Source organism: Achroia grisella, unplaced genomic scaffold, assembly GCF_030625045.1.
Source record: "Achroia grisella isolate CSIRO2021 unplaced genomic scaffold, CSIRO_AGI_Agris_v1 utg327, whole genome shotgun sequence".
Lineage (NCBI taxonomy): Eukaryota > Metazoa > Arthropoda > Insecta > Lepidoptera > Pyralidae > Achroia > Achroia grisella.
The window spans coordinates 1,890,017-1,914,663 of record NW_026712799.1 but is presented as its reverse complement, the minus strand read 5'-3'; the positions used below and the strand labels follow the sequence as shown (position 1 = coordinate 1,914,663).

The 24,647-nt window shown below is 32.3% G+C and overlaps 2 protein-coding genes across 3 annotated transcripts in view; both read right to left on the bottom strand.

The window, feature by feature from the left end:
• The window catches only part of LOC131843649 (putative protein kinase C delta type homolog), a 43,542-nt gene extending 28,076 nt beyond the window's left edge, over nt 1-15,466 (bottom strand). Inside the window, exons 1-4 of one of the 2 annotated variants that reach the window (XM_059192330.1) lie at nt 15,377-15,466; nt 7,527-7,624; nt 5,433-5,634; nt 4,390-4,519 (exon numbers count right to left, since the gene is read on the bottom strand). In XM_059192330.1, coding sequence (XP_059048313.1) covers nt 4,390-4,519; nt 5,433-5,634; nt 7,527-7,624; nt 15,377-15,451 — 505 coding nt within the window. In that variant the 5' untranslated portion in view covers nt 15,452-15,466. Of the gene's footprint in view, nt 1-4,389; nt 4,520-5,432; nt 5,635-7,526; nt 7,625-15,051 lie in introns of both variants that reach the window. The other variant, XM_059192329.1, reaches the window with a different exon arrangement.
• A 2,734-nt stretch (nt 15,467-18,200) lies between these two features.
• Nucleotides 18,201-22,658, bottom strand: LOC131843651 (odorant receptor 46a-like). Its single transcript, XM_059192332.1, has 8 exons — nt 22,473-22,658; nt 21,874-22,003; nt 21,217-21,421; nt 20,396-20,689; nt 19,824-19,923; nt 19,314-19,418; nt 18,515-18,670; nt 18,201-18,245 (listed from the first exon to the last, which is right to left on the bottom strand). Exons 1-8 carry the CDS (start codon nt 22,656-22,658, stop codon nt 18,201-18,203), a joined length of 1,221 nt encoding a protein of 406 aa, XP_059048315.1.
• Between the last annotated feature and the right edge of the window lie 1,989 nt (nt 22,659-24,647).

Sequence of the window (24,647 nt, the reverse complement as noted above, 5' to 3'; positions counted from 1 at the left end):
AATCAAATCAAATCATTTATTTTCAGAATATTTAATATTGTGTCTATTATAAACAATATAATTAAGCAAGTGTATACTGTATAGTATTTACGTGAATTATTGATAGTTACACTGCTGTCAAGGAGTAAAAATTAGTTATTATATTTTCTTATGATGTTCAAAATATTAAAAGTTCTTTGCTGATGTAATTGTTTACGATCTCTATGTTTGTTATTTGTTTATTTGCTGACGAATACAATGTATAATATCTACAAACTATATATTGGAGCACTCTGTAGAAACACCTCTATTGCGTATCTGAAGACAATGAATGATGGATCAGGATATACACTTAAAAAAGGGTAACTTGCCCCTGTCTATTTTTTGGTCTACTAAGTTTAGCTACCATGTGTTTTCCTCGTCTACTGTCACCTGGCAGTTATAAAGCTATATAGTATCCATTTATCGTTTCTTTGGGCTTTTCTTCGCGTTGCACCTTTTGCTTACGTTACCTTATATTCAATATCTAAAACAGTACAACAATATATCAGTTGACTTTCTTACCAACTTTTCTCAAATCGACCGAACGAACTGAACTGTACCAGTTAGTTAAAAACATTAGGTAATAAATAATTGTTTTGTGTAACTTTATAACATGGATTTCGTTCCTTGTCATAAAATTGCGACACAGAACACTAATTTTAAAAATAATGAAAGTAAAAATATGCAGGTGAGTAATGTAACTATTAATAAATTGTATTCATCATTCCTTTGTATTTGTTCCGCACAGAAATGACGGATGTGGGAGTGATACATATCATCAGTTTTACAAAAATAATATTGTATAGGTACTTTGTACATAATACCTACTTGAATATAAAACAAAGTTTTACGGATGAGAAACATTCTTTTATTTAAAAAGCCATGTTTAGTTAATTTAAATATCTAAAATTTATTAAAATATCTAATAAGTATAAAAATAAAGTAAGTAATATATATTTATTGTACAAATTGCTTAAATATTGAAGGTCATATTTAATATTTTTCACATTTCTAAAAGCAGATATTTTTAAATTTTATTTTACAAACAGATAAAAAATTCTGTAAAAGAACATACATGTTTTCATTTTTTATTAACGCGAAAGTATTATAAATGATTGAAAATTGTGACTCATTCAAGCGAACTAAATCGAACGTTCAACACAAAAGTTATAAAAAATATTTATAAACGTCAAATTTGATAAACGTCAAATTTGATGCCGACAAAGTAGCATAGGTCAGCTAGTAATAGTATACTCGTATGTCAGTAAATTTTATGGTGAGAATCGCAACAGTAAACATTCATTTCATCTGACAGCATTTTTGTCTGTGAACCATGTGTAGCACAGAGATATATTACTCTTTTTGTTATAGGATGCAACTATCAGTACCTATCGCTGTATACCATAGTATTTTTTTTTTTGTGTATGATAATGGAATGGTGCACCCGCCTGCGCTAACGGTTTACGCTGGCAGGGCACCAGTGGAAGATGACAAGATGAGCATGAGGTCAGGTCAGTTTGTCCATCGTGGCAAATTCACCAAGATATGGTATCTTATTAGAGTATTCAGTTAGATACAATAATATTATAAACAGAAAAATGCGTTTCTTTGTCATCTTTTGGCGCCTTACACATCAATCCTGTTTGGGATAGATACACATTAGTACTTATGTTGGAAAAACGCCTATACTCATTGTCTTCGTCAATTAATACAATATCCGTAACAGAAGAAATAATCCCGATAAAAATTAATATATTCGGTAATTTAAACTGAAACAGGCTGAGATTGCATTGTTATAAAAACATTCTTGTTCGTCTTTCTGCTTCATACGTCGGAGTTCCATGGTATCATATTACTGTGTTGACGTCATATCAATCCAATCCTGACGGGGTCATGTGTGAGTAGATGAAGAGTTGCTGTGGACACCATCCTATTCCAAATACTAGGTACTGAACACTGAATACTTACTACTTGTCGACATAAATTCAACAGGCATGAACAGTTTTTATAGTGTAATACTTGTTTCTTTTAACGTCTACTACTTAAATTCTATCGCGTATATATGATCCTGTGAATTCTGAGAACATTATAGAATTAGAGAAAAGTTCTCTAATTCCATAATGTTCTAATTCTCTAATTTCATAAGTCCTATGGTCGACGCAATCAAACGCTTTTGAGAGATCATATTTGATATCTATGTAATATATACACAGTACTATTTTATATTGCCTTTACTATTTATAGTATACAATACTGTACATAAATATATAGTTAGGTTTTAGGCCAGAATATGCTGGACCGGTGGTCGATCATTACATTTCTATATTGTTAGGTAAACAAGTCTAACTCGATAGTAGAAAAATCCCATTGGCATGAAACAATTTTAAAACATACAATACATATTATAAACATATAGACATTATAAAAAAACACTACATAATTATAATTAATATATATATAACGCAATACATCTAAAGTACCTCATGTCATTCGCAACTGTGTTCTATTTCCCAGTCGCCATAAAACTTTGGCTCCACTTTCTCGGGCATACAGATAGCGGTCAATAAAATATTTTATTTTCCATTAAATTATGTTAAGACCCAATAAACTGCATTAATACATTGTTATCCAGATTAGAATAGATATACGTATTACTTTCTAGAAATGTCAGATTACTAGGTAAAAGGTTTAAAATGTAATTGCAAAAATATACTACATAATAATAAAGACAAGATTATATTACCAGCATTTACCTAAGAAAGTACATATTGAAACTGCCACTTGTTTTATCTTTAAACACGCAAAAGTATTCAATAGTGTGAATATGGTTGAATTGATGATGTAACTGTAGCAAGTTTTCTGTGATATGTATGTTTTAATTGTGTACATATTGTAAATTGTTAAACAAATGAGATAGGTACGTTCTATCTTATTTGTTTAACAGGTTAATGAATATTGTGCCCTAACATTTATTGTGTATTCATTTTCATTATATGAACAATCATCGAATATCTTGCAACTATATAAACATATTTTAATTTAGATAGTTAATGAAAAGTGAGTCAAGCAATTATAAATCTGGTGCAGGGTTAATTGTAATGGTTATTATGTCAAAAGCTAGATAAAAACTCACAAAATTTTACCACTTTCAACAAGAAAAAATTAAAAACTTTAAAAATCATATTAATCTTTTCAAAATAAAGAGACTGCGCAGTTTTTTTAATCTCTTTATTCCCATCCGTCCGGCAGAAGTTTTGCCTTCAGCCGCTCCATGTGTCCTAAAGCGATTTTAGAATGCCGTCTACACTCAGTCCTAAGGCCAGCTATAAAGGCCAGCTGTGGCCAACAGTATTAGAATAGTAAAAAAAAAAGCTCCATTTATTACTTTGGCATACACTAAGTCATTTAAAACTGTCATACTAACTTCATCCTTTGTTCTTGCAGAATCGATGTTCAGCATTAGGAATACCATCACTGATTTTCATTTTTACGACTAACCCTGTACAGAAACATAAGGAAAATGGACTATGGTCCATTTTCCTCATTTCAAATTAGTCACTGGTTTCAGAGAAAATTACAAACAACTGGAATACAAATCATGCAATATAAAAAAAATCAAGGATCTTTATAGTTATACAGTGTATATAAACTGAATATTTACTATGATAATATTCTTTAAAAGCTTCCGATGTTTCGATTCAGTTACGAACGTCATGGTACGGTTCAACTGGACATGGTGGTGAATATAAACAATTCAAGCTCACCAGATCTCATCAAAGTTTCCAGGACGGGAATCCAATGTTAGGTACAGTTAAAAATAAGTTTAATGAGCTAGATATGGTTTAAAAGTTCGAAGTGTTATAGTCAGTTTTTTCACGTGACTATCACGTGTTTTCCAGTGGTAAGTGTAATGACGGTAAGAAAAGACAGAATGAACGGAGCGGTTACATAGATTTGTCTGATCTAAATAGTCCATCTCCAGACCACCTGTGATCCGGACTTTTCTACCAGCGTCGAAATATCGGGAGCTCTTAAATAGTATTATAATTTTTTTTTTATTATTGTAAATATCCCGTTTATATAATGTGTACAAATCATGCAATATCTAAATACCTACTGTGAATATTATAAAATATATTTTGTCTATGCAAATATTAATTACAGCGATTGCGAAGCCTTAACTAGAGTCAAGATCAATGTTAAATTACTACTTATTTGTATCAATTTTCTATTCAATTGTAAATTAATGTTTATAGATTAAATTACAATTGAATAGAAAATTGATAACTAGTAAAACGTTATTGCCAATTATTTGCAATTTAATTTTTGCTATATATTTTTATAAGTTAAGTATTAATAGTTTGGTACCTTCACACTTCAAGCCTTGTTTGAAAAATCCGTAGAGTAGTGCGCCGCAGTGATCACAGAAAGTGGGTGACATGAACTGGTGAGGGCGGAATCTGTGAGGCACGTCCACTTTGAACCTCTCCCGTAAGTACTGACAACAATGCAAATAATACAAACACATTTCTAGATATGTATGCAATGATAGGTGGCTCATCCGTCATACTCGGGAATGGGTGCTGCTTATGGGGACTGGTCTATTCGGGTTACGAACACTGATTACCTAGACTATTTGCTTTTGCAGTAAAGTAATTCACCATTTATTTGAAAAGAATACGAGAAGAGTTTCTTGTCAGTTCTTCTCATCTCAAAATAATCCCGAACTGACGATATCTATATATATACATATATGTTGTATATCCTGATCCTGATGAGAGTGTGTAATAGACCTACATGAATAATAATGTTTTAAATTTGAAAATATAAATTTGTATTTACTAAAAATAAATATTATCAGACATGTACTTACCGAGACATATGCCTTATAATAGTATATTAACATTGAACATATTATTATTTATATATTGTTTTCACTCAAAAAAATTATTTATTTATTTTATTATTGCAAAAGAGTATGGTAAGAAGTTTTCTCTTTATATGAGAGTATTGTTTGAAGGGATAGAATGGACTATGTGAAAGATGATATGGTGAGAAAGGGATTACTCTCTTTCTCACCATATAATATATAATAATATAACGAGATGACTGCGAACAGACATGAATGGAAGAGAAAAACATATTACGCCGACCACAAATAAATGGGATAAGGAAGAAGCAGATGATGATTGTTTGAAGGGATAGATACGGAAGTAAAATCATAGAGTAAAAAGGAAAGACACAAAGAGTCCTCAGGTATGATAACCCATAGTACCACGGGATTTAATAAACAAGGTATTCTCCGTGGTACTCATTAAAATAGTCAGTAGTTACTATTTCCACCTGGGTAGTCTTAAGCTTGTTAGCCATTAATTCATACATAAAAAAGTAACAAGTTTCTCACCACTCACCACAGTGGACTCCGAATGAGCTGGCGACCCTGGACATTTTCCAAGCAGTTTGTTGTGGCATCGCTTGTGCACAGCCGTCTGGCACACCGCACATCTGTATCCCTGCTTCCCGAAGCCCCAAAGGAACTCTTTGCAGAAAGCACAGAATGTTGGCTGGCGGAAAAACTTCGCCACGAATCGGTGTCCGTTCACTTCGTGTTCTCTGAAACACGAAAGGATAATATGTACCTCTTGCAAATTGAAAGATATTATTTTTAGTGGAGTAGTATTATTTCTCCTGGGGATTAAATTAAAAAAAATATTATAATTTTCTTGTTTTTTATACTCATATACTCGTAGATTGAGTGTGCCATCTGGGGATCTTCCCTTTTATACTCTCACGGGACGCCACAGCTTATTTCTTATTAGATTACAATACTAAATATACTATATAATAACTACAAAAGTTAATGATATCAATTACTTTTTTTAATTTTCCCTTATTTTTTGTAGGTAGGTATATTTATTTAAATGAAAACAGTAGATATTAAAATACTGCGAAAATGAAACACACAGAAATAAAACGTTCTTTTTCACAACAGTTTTTCTTCTAATTAAATATATACTATTATTTTTATCTAAATAGAAAACCCTATAAATATAAATTTACAAAACTACAATAGCATAACTTTGTAGTTAGGGATAAAATATTGTATTTCTTTCGCTAACATTCATAATTAGTGTAAATTTGCAATTACAATAGTATAGATAGCACTAAACTAAATTATATATATATAATATTATAAATTCAAAGTCTATCAGTCTGTCTCAAATTTGACGTAAAGGATATATTATTATTTTTTATAAAAAAAACCAAAGATGTATGACGAGTACATACATCTTTGTAAAGAATATATATATAGATAAGTTAACAAGGAATGAAGCATTTCGTTTTATATAGAAAATCCAAAATTCATGTTACACAACAGCAATTAGTAAAATACATGTTTTGTTCTGTAATATCAAAGATTCGCTGCTAATATCAAAGAAAGCTAACTACACTCGCTTTTAAGAAAGAATCCAATACTTTTCATAGACAATTAGGTAATTAAAAACGAGTAAACGTATGTAGGTGAGTCCATATTGTGACGTTCCAAGGATTCGGAGCCAAGAATTCGAAACACGAGAATGCATGCAAGTACACAATACACATGTGGAGGCGTGAACGACATGACGTAGTAGAAAGATTGTAATTAGGTACCTTTTTTTAATTGTGTCGGTATCATGTACTTCAATACCTTGTAATAAAGTTCTAAATTAATGTACTGATGAAGCTTTAAGATACATGTTCAACAATAGAACGGTAGCCTGTTGTTATGTTGATGATGTATTTTATGTGTGTTACCGAGGTAATTTTTTTATAAAACTATTTGCAATAGTAATAGGATTGTAATTACCTAGTGTTTAATAGAGAATACTTTGAATTGCAATATAATTTTAAAGCCATAAAATAAAGTTCTAAATGAACTATCTAATCTACTAATGAAACTATGAGATTCGTGTTCAACAATAGATCTATTGTATGTTTGCCACTTGCAAGGATACTGTCTCACCTATTCCAGCCGTTCGCTTTGTTACCTACGTTTCCGGTTGAAAACTGTAATTACCTACTGAGTATGGCAAGATATGATATAAGGCATGACCATGAGAAAAATACTAATAAAATATTACGTGATTTATGGACCACCCATAAACAAAAGCCCTAGACATATAATAAACATTGTTATGTAACTCCTGTGATATAATGCGGTAGCTTGTAAAGGTGTATCACAATAATCTGTAATTTCGCCTCTATATTGCACGCTTCAAACTGACAAATTACAAAGCAGCTTGCATACATTAATATTTAAGATGGTACACGGTTATCATAGCCTATGGACGCCTAAAACTCCAGGGGGCGTCACTACGCGTTTCCCACCCATAACAAGTCTTAATATATCATACTTGAAAAACCCCATGGAAGTATTTGCGCATACGACTTGGTTCGGTATACATTATTATATATATTTATCAATAATAATAAATATTAATATACCTGGATGGATGGATACTAACTTATTGTGTTTGATGGCTCCTCGCCGCTGAGTGATACGCTTCCCGCGGGACCGGCGCACTTCCTCGCCGGCCTCACTGCAGCCACCGCCCGGCAACCACTGGAATGAACCGAAACAACATTTGCATCATCTGATAAGATACAATAACAAACTTGATTATATAAAAAATATTATACAGCCAAACTAATGTTATAAATGCGAAAGCGTACTTGTCTGCTTCTAAGCCTTTCACGACTAAATGGATTTTATGAAATTTGTATCGATCTAAATACAAATTTCATATACAATATATGTCCTACTAGCTTCACTCATCAGAAATCTATAGCCTAAGTGTTATTCTGATACATAAGCTATATTGTTGTGAAGTTTCTTTACAATTCATTCATTATTTTACCCCAAATAAGTAGATATCTCAGAGGGTAACAGCTAGTGTATAATACTAATCTTTATATGGATAGCTTGACCAACGGTCAACTGTCGACGTAGTGGTAAACGCAACATTTGATTTTCTCTCTCGCTCGGTACGAGTATATATAAATCCAACACAACAGAGGGTGAGCCTATTTCAGATTAGTAGTTGTTTCCATCATCGGGGAGTCAGTCATAAATAGTTACAGAAAGTTTATAGTATTTGCCAGATTCGAAATCATGTCGCTGGATTGAAGTTAAGGCTTTCCTATTTTATAAACCACGTAAAAATTAGAAGGTTGAATATTTTAATTGTGCCACAGTATAACAATACTGTACCTATAGCCATTTATTTAATAGTTACATAGTTTTTGCCATAAATAACGCCGGGATTTGGTTTAGTGTAGTATATTTACGACTATTCCTGTATATTATACAAAAACACATTGTATATAATACTTATTACCACAGATAACATAATATTACATATTATTACTAACGGTACAAGAGAGTACACGAGTAGATGAATGTTTGATATGTACGCGAGTATTTATTTATATTTCTGTAATTCGTAAAGAAATTCGTGTAGTAGTTGTAAGAAAACAAATAGGATACAGAAATGCATACTGGTTATTTAAATTATTACTTTTTTTGTAATAAACAAATCCGAATGATTTTATATCGTCTTCATCATCTAAGTACTTGTATGTTTGTAAAGACTAATTACGATCAGTTGATAAATTGCCAATAATTTAAAGTCACATTGGACATTGCGAAACAAATATTAAATGCATTTAAAACCAAATGTAATAATAACCAATTAAATACTACCCAGTGATATTCTAGTGATGTACCAAAAAACACTTCAAAGTGTAAATCTTACTAATATTATAAACGCGGAAATTTGTGAGTGTGGATGAATGGATGGATGAATGTTTGTTAACCTTTCGCACCAAAAATAGTGATAAATTTTAATGAAATTATACAAAAAAAAAATTTGAAATTTAAAGAAGGTGAAACAGCTAGTTTTAAACTAGGTAATATATGGCTGGACAAATCACACAGCGCCATCTAGTTCGAAGCTAAAATAATTATGTTATGGTACTAAACAACTGATAGAAATCCCAACATACATATACATAATACACTATGAAAAAACCCCGACCAAAACAAACAATCATAATCATTCATTCAAATGTCTGTACTGTGAACCGAACCCGCTATCATAGGATATGAGGCCTCGTGCTAAATCTTTAGACCGCCGAGGACGACAAAAATTAGATGTAGGTAGGTACAAGTTCCCTTATATCTGTTTGCAGATCACTCTATCTATTCATTTTGTGCTAGCCAATCGTCGTGTTTGTCTGATACCTACAGCTTCTTGCAATTTCATCATTTATAAATAATTATTCGCTGTAGGTATATACAACAAACGCCTAATTCTGTACAAACTTCAAAATTGTATGTACATATTCGCAACGCTCCATGAAATTACAAATTGGACATACCCAGAACCACGTTGACATCGTTCCACACTGATGTCGCAATTTAGACACATCGCCAACTCGCGCGTCACACACAGACGAACATGGATAAAAATTATGTAGCCAATAACATCGTTTCAAGTACTAATGTAGCACCCTTTCAGCTGAAGGGACGCTACTAGATGCATCGGCATTCGTATAGAAAGCGTCGTTGCTCCAAGGTCTATTTTGTGAATTCTCTGGCATAGATCCGGGTGATTACGACTTTGAATTATAGCGTATTTGTCAGATGACCAAAATTGAGAATTTGCTTGTCATAATAACAGCACGCGAGTAGAACATCACATGTGAATGATGATTCAGAAAGATTTCCTAAATATTAGACCGTTTTCATTTGAACATTTTTTATCATATGTATGGAATGACAGGTACTTATACTATATACCACCTAAAGGAAAATAGTAATGAAACCTCACAACTCCTGTGTGTCAACATTTCCGAGGAGATATCCTCTTATGGGGAAAGACGTGCCCTTTCCACAATGGGGTGTTAATGCAATGGGTTATAAAGCAAAATAGAACTAAAGTACTATCCCTTTGTTTCCTACTATATTAGTAAACCATTTGGCAATTGAATCAGATGATGATTTTTTACAAAGTCGCTCTCATTATTTTACGGAATATACAAATATTTTTCGCGTCAAGATCACAAGAATATGATAGCTTTTGTAAAGTAGAAATAATTGTCTACTAAATTTACAAAATATTTTGTGGGTAAATAATTTTTTAAAATAAGTAGGTAGCTGCTAGTCTAGCTCTATACAAACTATGTTTTATAGCTCTAATAATGAACGGCATGTTTAGGTTCCGGTTTATAGCCACTTGTATCAATCAGTTCCCAGTGGAACTTTGTCGGTTCATAAAAACATTTTCGTTACCTCGTAAATCGGTATGCTTATTGACCTGCTTGTTATATTTACAAACATATCGTCACGATTGTTAAACCATATGAGGTAGTCAGAGAGATTGTCGACTATTGATGCTGTGGTGAACGCTTCGTTTGACATGCCCATATATTGCTAGGTATTCAAATTCTCTCTTGTTGATACAAATAAATGATTTTATTTGTTATATTTGAGTTTTTTTCAGGAGAGGGTCGGTCAGAAATATAAATTTGCATATTCTTTATGGTATCGGTCATTTGGAATTTACGACTTCTTAGACGTAATTCATGGTAGTAAACTACTAGGCTACAAACCTCTCAAATGTTATGGTAAATTTATATTTATTGTTTTTTTATATCGCAATGGAGGCAAACAATCATATGGCTTATCTGATGATAACCTATTACCATGATACCATACCATGACTATGGACGGCTGAAACACCAGATGTGCCACGTGCGCTTTGCCGACCTTTAAGAACTTTAATATTTCTTCTAAACCCCATGCTGTATTCTTTAGAGAAAAGTTCATCAGAAGTTAATTGCATAATCAGTATGCGCAAAGAAACTCTAAGAAACCGCAATTATCTACAAATGTAACTGTAATAATATAGCAATATAGCAGTACCTATTACTTCCAGTTATTAAAATAGTCAAGTCAATGTCAAACACTAGAGCAATTTATTTACTGCGATTAAACGAGAAACTTTGATCATTGGTGTAAATAGGATCAAAAGATTTTTTTATTACACACATAGGTAACTGCCTAATTGATTCGTTTATGAGTGTAGGCGATAATTGAATCAAAGTTTTGTGAATATACAATTCATTATTTAAAGTTGGTTAATTTATACCTTACTACCTGTTACCCGCGATATATAGTATTGTTTAAATAAAAGGTAGTTTATTACTGTTGTTTAATAAAATTTCATTAAAACTCTAAGTCGTTTGATCGTGAAAAAGTACAAATAGACAGAAAAACACACTTTCACATTATATTAGATATTACTATGGATACTGTTCTACAACAAATTTATTTTTTCAATCATTTTTCTATAAACATAACAATGACATACTCGTGACTTCTTCTGCGAAGACTAATCAAAACAATAATTATATTTGTATGTGTCCATGTATATATGTATGTGTCCCTATAAACTGATAAGGATTTAGTTTTCAACGTAAAAAGTACCTCTAAAAGTGAAAATAGAAAAGTCAAACCCATACCCAAACCATGAGTTTGGGTTTGACTTTTGGGTACTACTGATCCGCTTTTGAAAATTCATTTAGTAGACTATAAGCTATACAACACCAGAGTATGGCTAGTAGGAGTAGAGCTGCAATAAAGTCTTATATTTTGTCATGCATATATATATATCGAAATAATTACAAGAAAGAAATCGAGACAGTCTGCACCTATTGGTTCAATGCCGGACTTTGACTAAAGTGTCATCAGTTTCAATCTGAGCGTCACTAAAAAAATTTATGTGACATATTTCTGTCTGACTTTCCGGCTATATAGTGTATACGCCGATAACAAACTAAATATTAATCCAAGAGACGGCAGTAGGATCATCACTTGTTACGTAGAATTTAAATAATTCTAGCAAAATGTGAGCAATGTCAAGTGTTGCTTTCACCACACGATATTTGACAAAGCTTCTGACTACCCCGTCCGGGTTAATAACGTGATATTATTATTTTAAAGAGAAAATGTGTGGTGATTTTTGAAGAAAGAAGAAGAAGTCGGGATAGTATCAAATTTAGATAGGTATCAACAGACACGCCCATGGTCGTATCACGACGGACGAGACGAAATGAAAAACGGCGGCGAACTGTAAACGTGTATAATTATGGATTATTATTTATACTCGCTAGGCTGCCCGTTATAATTTGGTTAATGTTAAACCGCAGTGCTTCTTATTCTAATTTCTAGTATACGAAAATACTATAAACGTTATAATTGCTAGAATATTGTGTAATGTCTCCAAGTATATAGCCACCAACGTAACTTGTTTTTCTTAATATTACTCGAATGGCAAACAATCTAACAGTTCACCCACGTAAGTGAACATCACGTTATCATGTAATGCCCGCGCCACCCCTTATGCAACTTCCGGATAACTAAGATTACAGACCTCCGTACACTGTTATTTCGTTACCATTTTTTTCTATAGAAGCGTTGATCTTCTATAAAAACAGTGATACAGAGGTATCTCAAGTAGACACATATGTTTGTACAAAGTATATTGTTACAAACGGATTGTGTTTTAAACTTTGATCCTCTTGCTTTAAACAAGTGCTATTTACGTATCGTCAATCCCTTTGTATAATTCAAATCGAACAACCATTTTGACACAGTATTAAAAAATGTGAGATGGCCCATGAGTTTTGCGTACTGGCTGGAAAGTTCCTCAGAACACAGGATCAACTGTCATTTTTTTCAATAATTAGTAATAAGATATGTGTGTTGTATATTTTTATCTATTTTTATTAATAAAGCCTGTTTTTAAATAAATGTTTTGACCAAACTGAATTTGTCAAAAACAAGTAGGCAAATTATAAAATCACGTAGATATAAAGCTTAAAACAAAACATAAGATTTTCCTTTTAGCGATTATTGATAAGTGACAACTCTTTTGTAGAAACTTGAACAACTAACTAGATAATAAGTTTAAATTTGGTGTTTAAAAATAAATAATGTTTATAGAAAATCAGAATCATATTATACGGGAAGTTATTAAAGGTCTCACTCTTCTCCTAGATGTTATTAAGTGCCATTTTTTTTTACAGTTTGTTGACAGCCTCGGTGGTCTAGTGGTTTAGCACACTCCTTTTGTATCCGATGGTCGTGGGTTCGATGATTAAACCAAAAAAGTTTACTTGTTTGGCAATTGACGGTACATAAATTTTGATTCTAAAATTGAGTGTTTCAAAATTTGGACCTGAATCTTTGACAGTATCGTTCCTATTATATTTTCTATAGCTTTATTCATAATCATGAATGACCATTAGGTACTATTTTCCAATGGGCGGTCGTAACCAGCCTGGTTGTTTTGTTACTTCCCGTAAACAACATAATATGATTTGAAACCTCATAACGAGGATCGCGTGAAAACCAAGGTCAAATACCGTGGTAACGATAAATATTAGAGTAGAGAGTAAATGCATGGGTATAAATAGAAGTAAACCGAACGGAGCGCTAAACGTTTGATGGAACTGTAATGTTCCAGTTGTGCGTCAATGATACACCACTTATAACAAGGATGCCAACCGTATCAGGATCCTCATAATAACACGAAATTGTTTCCTTTGGTACGAAGGCATTTTCATCCACGTACAAGTCTGTTCTATATATTGACCTGCGAAAACAGGTCAAAATGTTATGATGTACGAGGTTAAAGAGTCGATTTGAACTAATGTACTAGATTTTAAGAGATATTTAATTTTTGGTATGAAGCTAATAGTTTTTTTATGGCAACCCTGCCTTAAACAGATTTAATTCATTGTACAACAAATTATAACCATGCTCATGACTCTAATTCTAGCAGTCGGTGATTTTAGAAGGCATTTTGAACAGTCGCCGTTATGGTGAATGTAGCGGCCCTATAAATCAGAAATTTAGCAATTTTGACAATATCTTTGGAGATACTAAAGTCACAGTTTCAATTCTATCAAAATATAAACTTTGAAATTTGGGACACAATATTCCATCACTATCGGAATATATGAATTAAACATGCATATTTTTTGTTTATAGACTATTACTTACTAAATTACTTGGATTCTCATCTATAAGGCATCAGATGGAATGCAAGTAATTTGGTACAACAATTGTTTTTGTATATCAGTTGTATAAGCCTTAATTATTTTAGTCTATGTGATATATTGATTATTATTATTAAATTTATTTTTATGTGTTTATATATTTATTTGTGCTAAAGGATTTTTAGACTTCCAAATTTAAAAAACCACTATTATTTTCTTATTACATTTTGGATAGGTTAATAACCTATCCAAAATTTAATATTTATCGTTATTATTAATTATTACTATAGATACATCTTCTTATTACCTACACAATTTTTCGTATTGTAAAATAATGTAGTGCCTGCAGTATTTTGTCTAGTTTTGTGTATAATAAATTTCGTATATATTTTAATTAAATTTTATTCAACATTTGGAAACTTTAAAAATTATTGTCGTTGTATCGCATCAACTGCGGTTTTATTGACTACGAAATGCAAATATATGTAAACCGAATTATTTTTCTGGCTGCAAAACTCTGAATAACATTTAATTATTCATTATAATAACTAGGCACCTATTCACGTTACAGTATGTATTTTCTTCTTCGGCATCTTGTTTAATTATCGTTAATCGCCCTAATTACCTTTTTGGGAAAAATAATATTTATTTGGAATGTACCTAATTAAAGAGTATCTACAAAATTCTGCATATACTGATAGGATCATTAGATTTTGCTATATGATTTATGCAATACTAAGAATCTACAAATCATCTCATAAACTAAACCGGTATAACCAGTAAACACATCCGAATGGGAGATTAAATTATAAACTCTCTATCTAAAATTGTTTACTAGAAAAAAATATGTAAGATGCGTCGTAAAATCAGTTGGTCTGAATGTTCAACGATTTCATTTGGCGATTAACTGTGATAGGAACTCACATTAATAACATTGGGACGGTAGCGGTTAGCTGACGGACGCACGGCGGGCGGCGGGCGCGGTGCGGGCGATGTACGGCGGCGCGCCCCCCCGCCCGTGAATATCATCGGCGCCCGCGCATCCCGACACCGCTGCGGCGCCGACGCCTGTCGCCGCCGCCGGAGCCCTACACCACTATTCGCCGCTGGAGTACCCCGATTGAACCTGCACACTCGCCGCGCCTCTCCACACCGGTGCCACGTTTCGCCACTCGCGTATTTATAAACAGAATTCCTCACGCGGTATTCTGGGCCGGATACAACTTTTTACACGACTTTCAGCACTTACGTCGTACAGAGGACTGAAGAGGCGAACTACGGGCTCCTTTCTGGATTGTCTGCCGGAGTCTGCGTGAGTCAACATCGACGCCCGCACCGATCGAACACAACTTTAAGCGATACTCTCAAAAATACGGTGCTTAAAATAATTATTTTACAAGCTTACAAGAATGCTACGGCGGATAAATGATAGAAGATAAAATATATTTTTAGATGGCCCGAATGTTTATTTCTTTACGGATTCCAACAATAGGTACCTACCTACCTAACACCGAAGCATCTTGCGTCGGCGCAGTTTGTATTCTCACCGATCCAGAATCTTTTCAATCAAGTTGAAAATATTTTAAAATTGAATAAAATTCTAAGATTGGTCAATGTTGTATATAAGTATGCGAGTAACATATCTATGTATGCCTGAATGTATAGAATTCATAAATACAGTCAGCATTAATCAAGTATTTATAAATAAGCTAACAGACTATATATGTCAAACTGACAAAACTTATGCACGATAGATATTTACTATTTACAGAAATTTGCTAAGAAAAGCACACCTACCTACCATGCCACAGGCAATAGTTAAACAGTGGTAAATTTTACGACCGACCAGACAGTTTCACTACACAAACAGTAGTTAAATATTTTGGTCGACAATATATATATTGTTTTGTTTTGTATTGTATTATATACAACACACTTATTTACATAGTTTTATTGTTCGCGTAATATTAACGGTTACGCTTTAGTATGTTTATGTCAAACAAATTCTTTACACTTATCATATTTTTGTTCAGTAAGTAATCTGACAAGTTGAAGCTAACATCGTCACTCTATACGCGGTTCTTATATTTTTTCTACTTTTGACGGCCTCTGTGGTGTAGCGGTTTAGCATACTGCTTTACTGCCGATATACGCGGGTTTGATTCCTTACACGGTGCATACGGTGTATTCATTAGTGCGGTTATTTGTATCACCCTGAAAGTTTTCTATATACATATATATTATGTATGTAGTTAAAAAATATGCGTATTAAAAAATATTCAAGTAATTCTATCACTAGTCTAGTACCCATAAAACAACCTGTTAACGGGACTAGATGACCCACAGTTAATTGTAATGAGTTATTATTATTATTATAATAGTATTCTCATTTTGATATGGTATCCCGCAATCAATTTTCTCGAACACTCCTTTACTTTGTCCACAAAATACAATTTAATACCAGCTAACTGACAGCTCTTTAATAATACAATAAAATACAAATAACTTTGTTAAAAGAAACATCGTTTTAAACATATATCAATGGTCAATATTTAATTCGTATTCATTATCAAAAGGAACCTGCATGTATCCGGCACTGTTTTGAACAAAATTGAATATATACATTAAAGCATAATTTAATGTTTACAAATAAAATATAATCCAGTAGTAAAACTTTGTTTTTTTTTTTTGTACATTACGCTATAGACGATGTACTAAAGAAACCCGCCAATTTTTAAGGTAGGTACCTTTTACTAATAATAATATAAAATGTACTGTGATTTGCGTTCAAACACACACCTACACCTACGGGCTGATGCACATTTTGAAGAAAATGCGAATCATTCACGTTGTTTGATGTAGTTCGTGTTTGTTTTTTTAAGCCATCGACGGACGCGCCATTGACTATACGTAGTGTTGGTAGTCTGCAGTAAGGAGCAATTTTGGAATAATTGAATGACATCGCAATTCTTATATTTTATCGAATTGGGCGTTATTTTGTGGACGTCCAATTCACTGCTTAATGTCGCGGTTTGGTCGTCGAACTGTTAACACTAGGCTTTCAAGCTATATTCGTACTCTATTCAATGCCTGATGATGCCTGGTTCAGAGGCGAAACATGTGTAGCAATATAGGTGTAGATTCAATAACGGTCGGAATTTGATCAGCATTAGAGAAGGTCGTAACGGTAGTCAAGTTCCCGCACTGAATATTTGTAGTCTCACACTTGCCATAGGTAGCGGAATTAAACAAAATATAAACCATTAAGTTGCCAATTCTTCTCAAAGCATCCCGTTTAGCTGACGTCTAGCTAATGCAATTTAATTGCATTTTGATAGGGTTGGAAAATAAATTGCTTTAATTACTATTTTTTCTTATGTAATATTCAACATAGTGCCACGGTGACAAATTTATTACTCCTACCTACTTTTCTGAAGGCTGGGCTCTTTATAGCCACTTTGATACAATGGTTAGCATAACTCAGTAATTATTGCGTCGTTCGTGTTGTCTTTATTAACGTTCCGTACGTTTATTTGTCTTGGTAGATGGTTCCATCTATTTTTGCATCTGTATCCATAAGATGTTCCAGATGATGTATCAGAGTAATTGCATTTGTACCGTGGTTTATTGGTAAAATGCTACTATTCATCTAATCCAAGGCCACGTGGTAGAACTAAGTTTATTATTGTTTAGTTTTGTATGTATAATTTATACATACTTACTCTAATCACTCCAACTATGTCCAATCCTAGTAATATTATTTCTTTATACTGTTATCTACGCCATAAGATCTTTAATGTCGTTTTCTCAGTTCAAACTCTTATACCACGACGTCTTTTCTAATCTTGACATTGGCAGAGAATTGTCGTCAAAACCATCCTATATGGTGGAAGCCGTATTAATTAATTAAGTAAAAATTAAGAAGAAAATGAAGACTACGTTTATTAAGTAGGTACTGCTGTCTTTTTCTTCGTGTAATAACACGTTTATTGAAACTATAGTTTTATTGAGTAAGATAATGTATTTTATTAAACAATCAAATAGATAATTAAATTACAATATAATTATTCTTATTATCGATTTAAAACTGTGAATAGACTGTACGATGATTTCAGCACCTGGTGATTAGAAACAATAAAATTTTCAAAATGATGTTTTGTATATGTTGCTATTTTTTTATGAAGAATATTCTCTCCTACAAGAGTTCCTGAAAATCGGTACGGAAGTTTATTGTGACACATGCAAACACAATGAAATTATAAAGTTTTATTTTAACGACTTCGGAACTCAATCACAAATTACAAAATTAGAAAAAGGAAGAGTACATGTCGTACATTTACTGAGACGTAAATTAAAATTTATTGTTATTATTATAACCAATACAAACCCCAATGTAAGTATCCAATGACATGGGTATTATATATGCGGTGCGAGGAGCCAGAGGTCTCGAGCAGAAACACATTAGCAGTAGGAGTTCTCGACGATGACTCGGGGACAGTGCCAACCAGTCACCCGTGTAAACTGACTGGCTTATAAATTCACTCTGTAGATTTTTTTATTAAAGATGTAAATTATACACAGGTAATTGAGCGAATAAATAAAATTTCATTCTTTTTTTGTAAAAAGGCCAAAAGAGTAACAAGAGTTTTTTTTATGTTTCTGGAATTACAAGCAAACTGACGCACAGCTGAAAGTAACCGTCGTCGTCAGACGTTATCAAGCTTGTGCCATTTGTAATGCTTCTGCAAGCCCAAGGAGTCATGACCAATAATTTGTAATTTTATTTCCATATGTAAGACTAGCTGACCCGACTAACTCCGGCTACGTCATATTGTCCTCGTTTTTGCTACATTTTTAATTGCAGCACCATTCTTATTGATCATAGTGTGATGTTATATTACCTACATATGGAGTATATGTAGGTTTACTCGATAAATAGTCTGTGTAATACTAAAAGTAATTTAAAGAGTCGGTTCAGTAGGTACAGAGATTACTCCTTAAAACCTCGCGCACACTTCACCTTACTCTCAGTACAGATAGATATGTCAACCGAAATACAGCAAACTGATAACAAGCTCCTTGGTGATTTAAATAAGTTAGAAGTACCGTCATTATCTAATTTGGACAAAGCCGACTTCAGTAAATTATGTATAATTATTTACATGAGTATACATTTAACATCTTACCTCTACTTTCAGTTCAGATCCAAAGTAACAAAATAGAAAGAGTTGACCAAGCATGCAACCCAAGTACATGACCATCGGTATAAATTCCGGTGACAATATGTTGAGCTGTAATGTAAAGTAACCTTTATATCCCCTAGAGGTAGAGCCAAAATTGATAAATGTAGGTAATGTAGTTGCATTAATTTTGTAAGGGTCCCTAGGTAATGCAATTCTCAGGTAGAGTTAGTTGCCATTCTACCATTCGAAATTCAAAAATGAAATACAATAAAACATGAAAATACGTAGGGCAAAAAAGGAAGAATAAAGAATTTTGTTTAATTATTTTCTCTGTGGTCGTCTCTGTACCGTCTAACCGTAACGGTTATCTGGGACTGAAATGATAAATAGGCTGACTCACCTCATGGTAAGTGGGAATAGTTGCGTATATACGTAAACACCAAAAGGGACAATACATTATTGTATGCAGATAATTACAGGCCACAGAATATAGTTAAAATAAATTTTACTTACTAAAACAATTTTATATACAGTCGTACATATCACCCAAGCCATCACAAAGAATTGAATGATCATGGCGCCGTTGAAAATGGACTCTACCTCTTTTATATAACTGAAATTGTATTATATACAATATTAAAAAAATAAATAGGTTTAATCTACGTAAAAATAGAACGTACGCAATTTTTTTTAAAATTCTACTAGGTAAATCAATAGATAAATTAATGCGTTATAATGAACTAATCCAATACAATATAACCGATGGACATATATATAATATATTTTTATCATTTCTATTAAATGTCCGTATAGAGTTCAAATTACAGGCTAGATAATTTAGATAATGTACATAATTTATTTGAATTACACTTTTTATTATGACTTTCATTTTAAAATTGAACAATTAATAGAAAAAGTCAACTCGAATTCAATTAAACTAGGAAATTATTAAGAGGGAAGAGGATGGGTGTCCGGAATATCGACTAACCATTGAGAATTGAGTCCGATAGTATTTAATTTAATTGTATTCTAAAGAAAGAGCGTGCGTTAACTATTATTTAGACTCTACAACTAAGACTTTTTACCTCACTATTTCCTTATAATGATTAGCAGATTTCACTATTCGTCTTTGTGTCCTATTTACTGCGTCATTCATATTGTCTTTGTAAATGATCTGTTCTTTATTCGTTTTGGTAATATTAGCAGCTATTTGTGCAATGTCACCATCTACATCCATGAGATGTTCGAGATTGTATCTGAGTAATTTTATCTGCACTGTGGCTTGTCGGTAGAGTGCTATTATCATAGAATCCATGGCAACGTGACCATAGGCTTGAATTGAAAGAACAATTGCAAAATACCCAACAGCTACTTCGAAACTGAAATAAATATTTACACATTTTTAAAATGAAGATAGAGTGAAAAAATTTAGTTTTGTATTACATTTTAGATTACTAGAGTCTAAAATGTACAAGATGTAGTGTAGACTTCTCTGTTGAAGTAGATCTAAAATTGTCTTCTACAACCACAAAAATTATTATGAAAATCAGTTACAAATATTGTAAAATATATTTTTATAAATATACCTCTCACAAATGTAATTCCAGATGAGGCAGACAGAGGATTGTCATGTGTTGACGTCGGTATGCTGTTGATGTATGTTGACCATACAGATTGACACGTCACATTGAATACATGAATGTAATATGACAGAGAACATCTCTCCGATATATATTAGTATATTATTGATGTTTCTATCATAGGATAATCAATCAAAAATATAAATTGGAAAACATTTTTTTACTGTTAGATTCGAGCTTTGAGACCATATTAGGTAGAAAACTATCAGGCCACGGCGCGGCGGTCGTAATATATGTAAATAAAATAAGTATAAACATTTACTTACAGAGGCGATTCACTTGTGTCGAATGGTACATAACCTGTGAATATTACTTCATTGCCCAATGCTCTATTTGCTACTGGATAAACAAGCCAGAGAGCAGCACAAGACATAGAGGCAGCGTGATAGATGAAGATCAGACGTGCCATAAACACTGCATTACTTCTCATCACTTCCAGATGATAAGGATTAGTTGGAGCGAAAAGTGGTCCTGGAATATTTTTTTTTATGTGACAAAATGATAAGCTACGTCATACGAAGTGGCAACAATAATTTATATACCTGAAAAGCATCATCAACTTCACGTGGAAATTTAAATTTATTTTATTTTAAAAAGGTACCGTGAAAAGATATATGTTCTAACCAATACTTTATAATAACTTTTAATTCCAATTCATGCGTTTAACTCATATACAAATTGATTTTAAAAATAAACTTATGGCCAGCATCATTTTTACTTCAAAATCGACTGAGTCACCTTTGAAACAAAACAAGTTACATTCAGACTCGATATTCTTCTATAGAAGTGAATAAATTTAGCAAAAACTTAGCAAAAACTTCGTACCTTCCTGTTTTTTGCGAGGAATTGAGTAATCTTCGCAAAAACAGAGGAATATAAAATTTCAATCACTGGACAAACCACTAGTTGTATTGATTACGTACCCTCAATAATGTCAAAGATTTTTTTGAGACGTCCACTCCTCGCATTGAAGGTAATCTGTTTGCCAAAGCAGTTGAGAGTGGTCAGCAATATAAACAGCGTATTTACAATCTGGTCGGTGCTGTATCGAACCTGCAGAGCAAACAACCAATATTTTAAATTCACAGTGCTTGGGATATAGTTTTAGGCGTGCAATTTTAATTAAAGAAGAAGCTATTTCGTATATTTAACTACCTTAACATGTACCTGTAATTGTTCTATTAATACGTGTGTTTGTTACCTAACTCCTTCTTAACAGCTGTACCGGTCTGGTTGAAATTTGGATGTATATTTTAATAGTTTTCTAGAGCGTTTGAAAAAACAATTATACCAAAAAAAAAACTAATATATTCCGTTTTCTTGGACAGATCAACATCTGCAAGGTCTGCTAAGTCAGGTATATTAAATAAGATATCCTATTACTATAAATAACACCGTCAGTTAAAAAAAACAAATATTCAAGAGGTAACAACGTGCGGTAACTACTAAATAGAGCGATATCTATAATAAAACGGAACCGTTTACCGTTAAATATAAAACTATCTAAAATCTAGTAAAATACCTGAACTACATGAATCAAATGCTGCAAATTGTAAAGTATAATGAAAAACCACATAATGAAACGATATATCTCGTATAGTACTCTCTGTGCAGTCGATTCATCTTTAGAAGGAATTTTGTAATAAGCTACTCTTGCAAGTGCTTTGATATGAGGAGCAAACGCTTCTAAAACAGAATATTTAGCCATCATTACCTCCAAATTAATGCCGTGATTCGTATACGTTGACACTTTAATAGTTTTAGGTGCTATATTGATGATTAATTAAAAATACAAAATTTACAGGATGTTTAATTTTAAGATTTTTGTCAAAATCAAAACATCTTTATGACTATTACAGACTTACGATATGTCAAAATTTACCATAATTTCGGAATGCATTCGAGCTAAGAGCAACTGACAATAAATTGAGCTCTTATTCTTTTCAAAGGAGCTTGTACATGTTTATAAAAATACAGATATATTTTTAAATTCAAATTAGGGAGAACAGAGTGATGACCAGCATATACTATTATAATTTTGTCACAAGGAAATAGCTCAATCAGTGGCCAGAACGTTAGGTAGCGTTAGTATGTTAGTTTTCAGACTGTAATACCTAGATAGACTTTATCCGAAATAGTTCGCGTCGGTAGTTCTATGTCACCTATTTCAGCCGCTAAACTACTATATGTTTCAGTCCAAGGGTGAGACATGAAGAATAACAACTTAGTCCTCCGAAGTGTATAACCAAAAGGTGTACCACCGGCATTCACATTATGACATCCGTGTGATGGATCCTGCTTACCATCAGGTGGAACGTTAGCTATATATGCCAATTACATAAAAATACACATATTATTTTTTAACTACAATTTTAAGTTTAAGTAACTACAAGTTTAAATTATATTCTTTCTTCCATATATTTATCACACATTATAGTATATAGTAATATACTATTGATCGTACAACAACAAAATTCATTGATAATTGAAAATAGTTTATATTGTCGTAAATATGATCGGTGATCCAAGATTAGTCCTTTGGAGTGCCTTGTGCACTCGCTGCCGCCGCGCCGTTAGCGTTCTGTGAAGCTTAAAAAGCAGCTATGGACAAAAGCATAATTATAGTTTTTTTTACCAACTAGGTCCTAATAAAAACTATTAATAATAGTGTTTCCATTTCTAAAATATCTTAAACATATTTATTAAAATTATCTATATATTTTTTTAATATTGTAGATAATATCTTGAAGTACCACTGAAACCTAAATTAAGTAAGTAAAAATATTTGCTATTCCGAATGATGTTAATAAGAAAAAACATAACATCCTATATTTTATCGAAACTCCTGTACAATTTGAAGGTACTAATTTTGCAAGCGGCTAATTAACAATAGTGAATTTTTAACTTATGAGCCATTATAATGTTTTACTAATTAACACTTACGCACCTATAATAATTAGTCTACGGTATAATTATGTTAAACGGTATGTGGGTACATTTTGTTTACTTGTGTACTTGTTAAAGGAATAATAAACGTTAAGGTATTTATTTTCAATATAATATCTGTACTTTTGATTGATATGACATGATTTTTCGTCATGTAGATTTCGATAGTACCTAATAATTTATAGTAACTCTTCTTTTCATATCATATTGATGTACGAGAAAAAAAAACTCTTTTGCATTTTGAATTTCGAATGCGTAGCATTCATTTGTTTTATGAATAAAAATATTATTAGATAGATGTGATAATACCACAATGGCGTTTTTATTTATCTCCACAATTTAACTATGATTTATACAATTGGTGTGAATAAAAAGAATACTAAAACAAAGAAAAAATATTTATTGATTTCCAAGTTCAGCTAAGTATAGGTTACCTTTATTATATATTGTTAGGAGTATGAGTTGTAGATATACGACCTAATTGTCTGTGTATCGATGACGATGTTGCTGCTTAGCATCTTGTTGATTGTAATATCTTTTTATTCTGTTTATTATACGTATTTAATAATTAATATTGCTTTTTATTCTCAACTTTAATATATATATATATATTAAAAATTCTTAAAACAGGTATGTATTCTATATATACATATAGAAAAAATTAACAACAAACATTACAGTTACATAATTACTAACTAATCTATGTCTGCTGTGATGCAGACGTTTTACAGTTTTGCAATATTTTTCATAC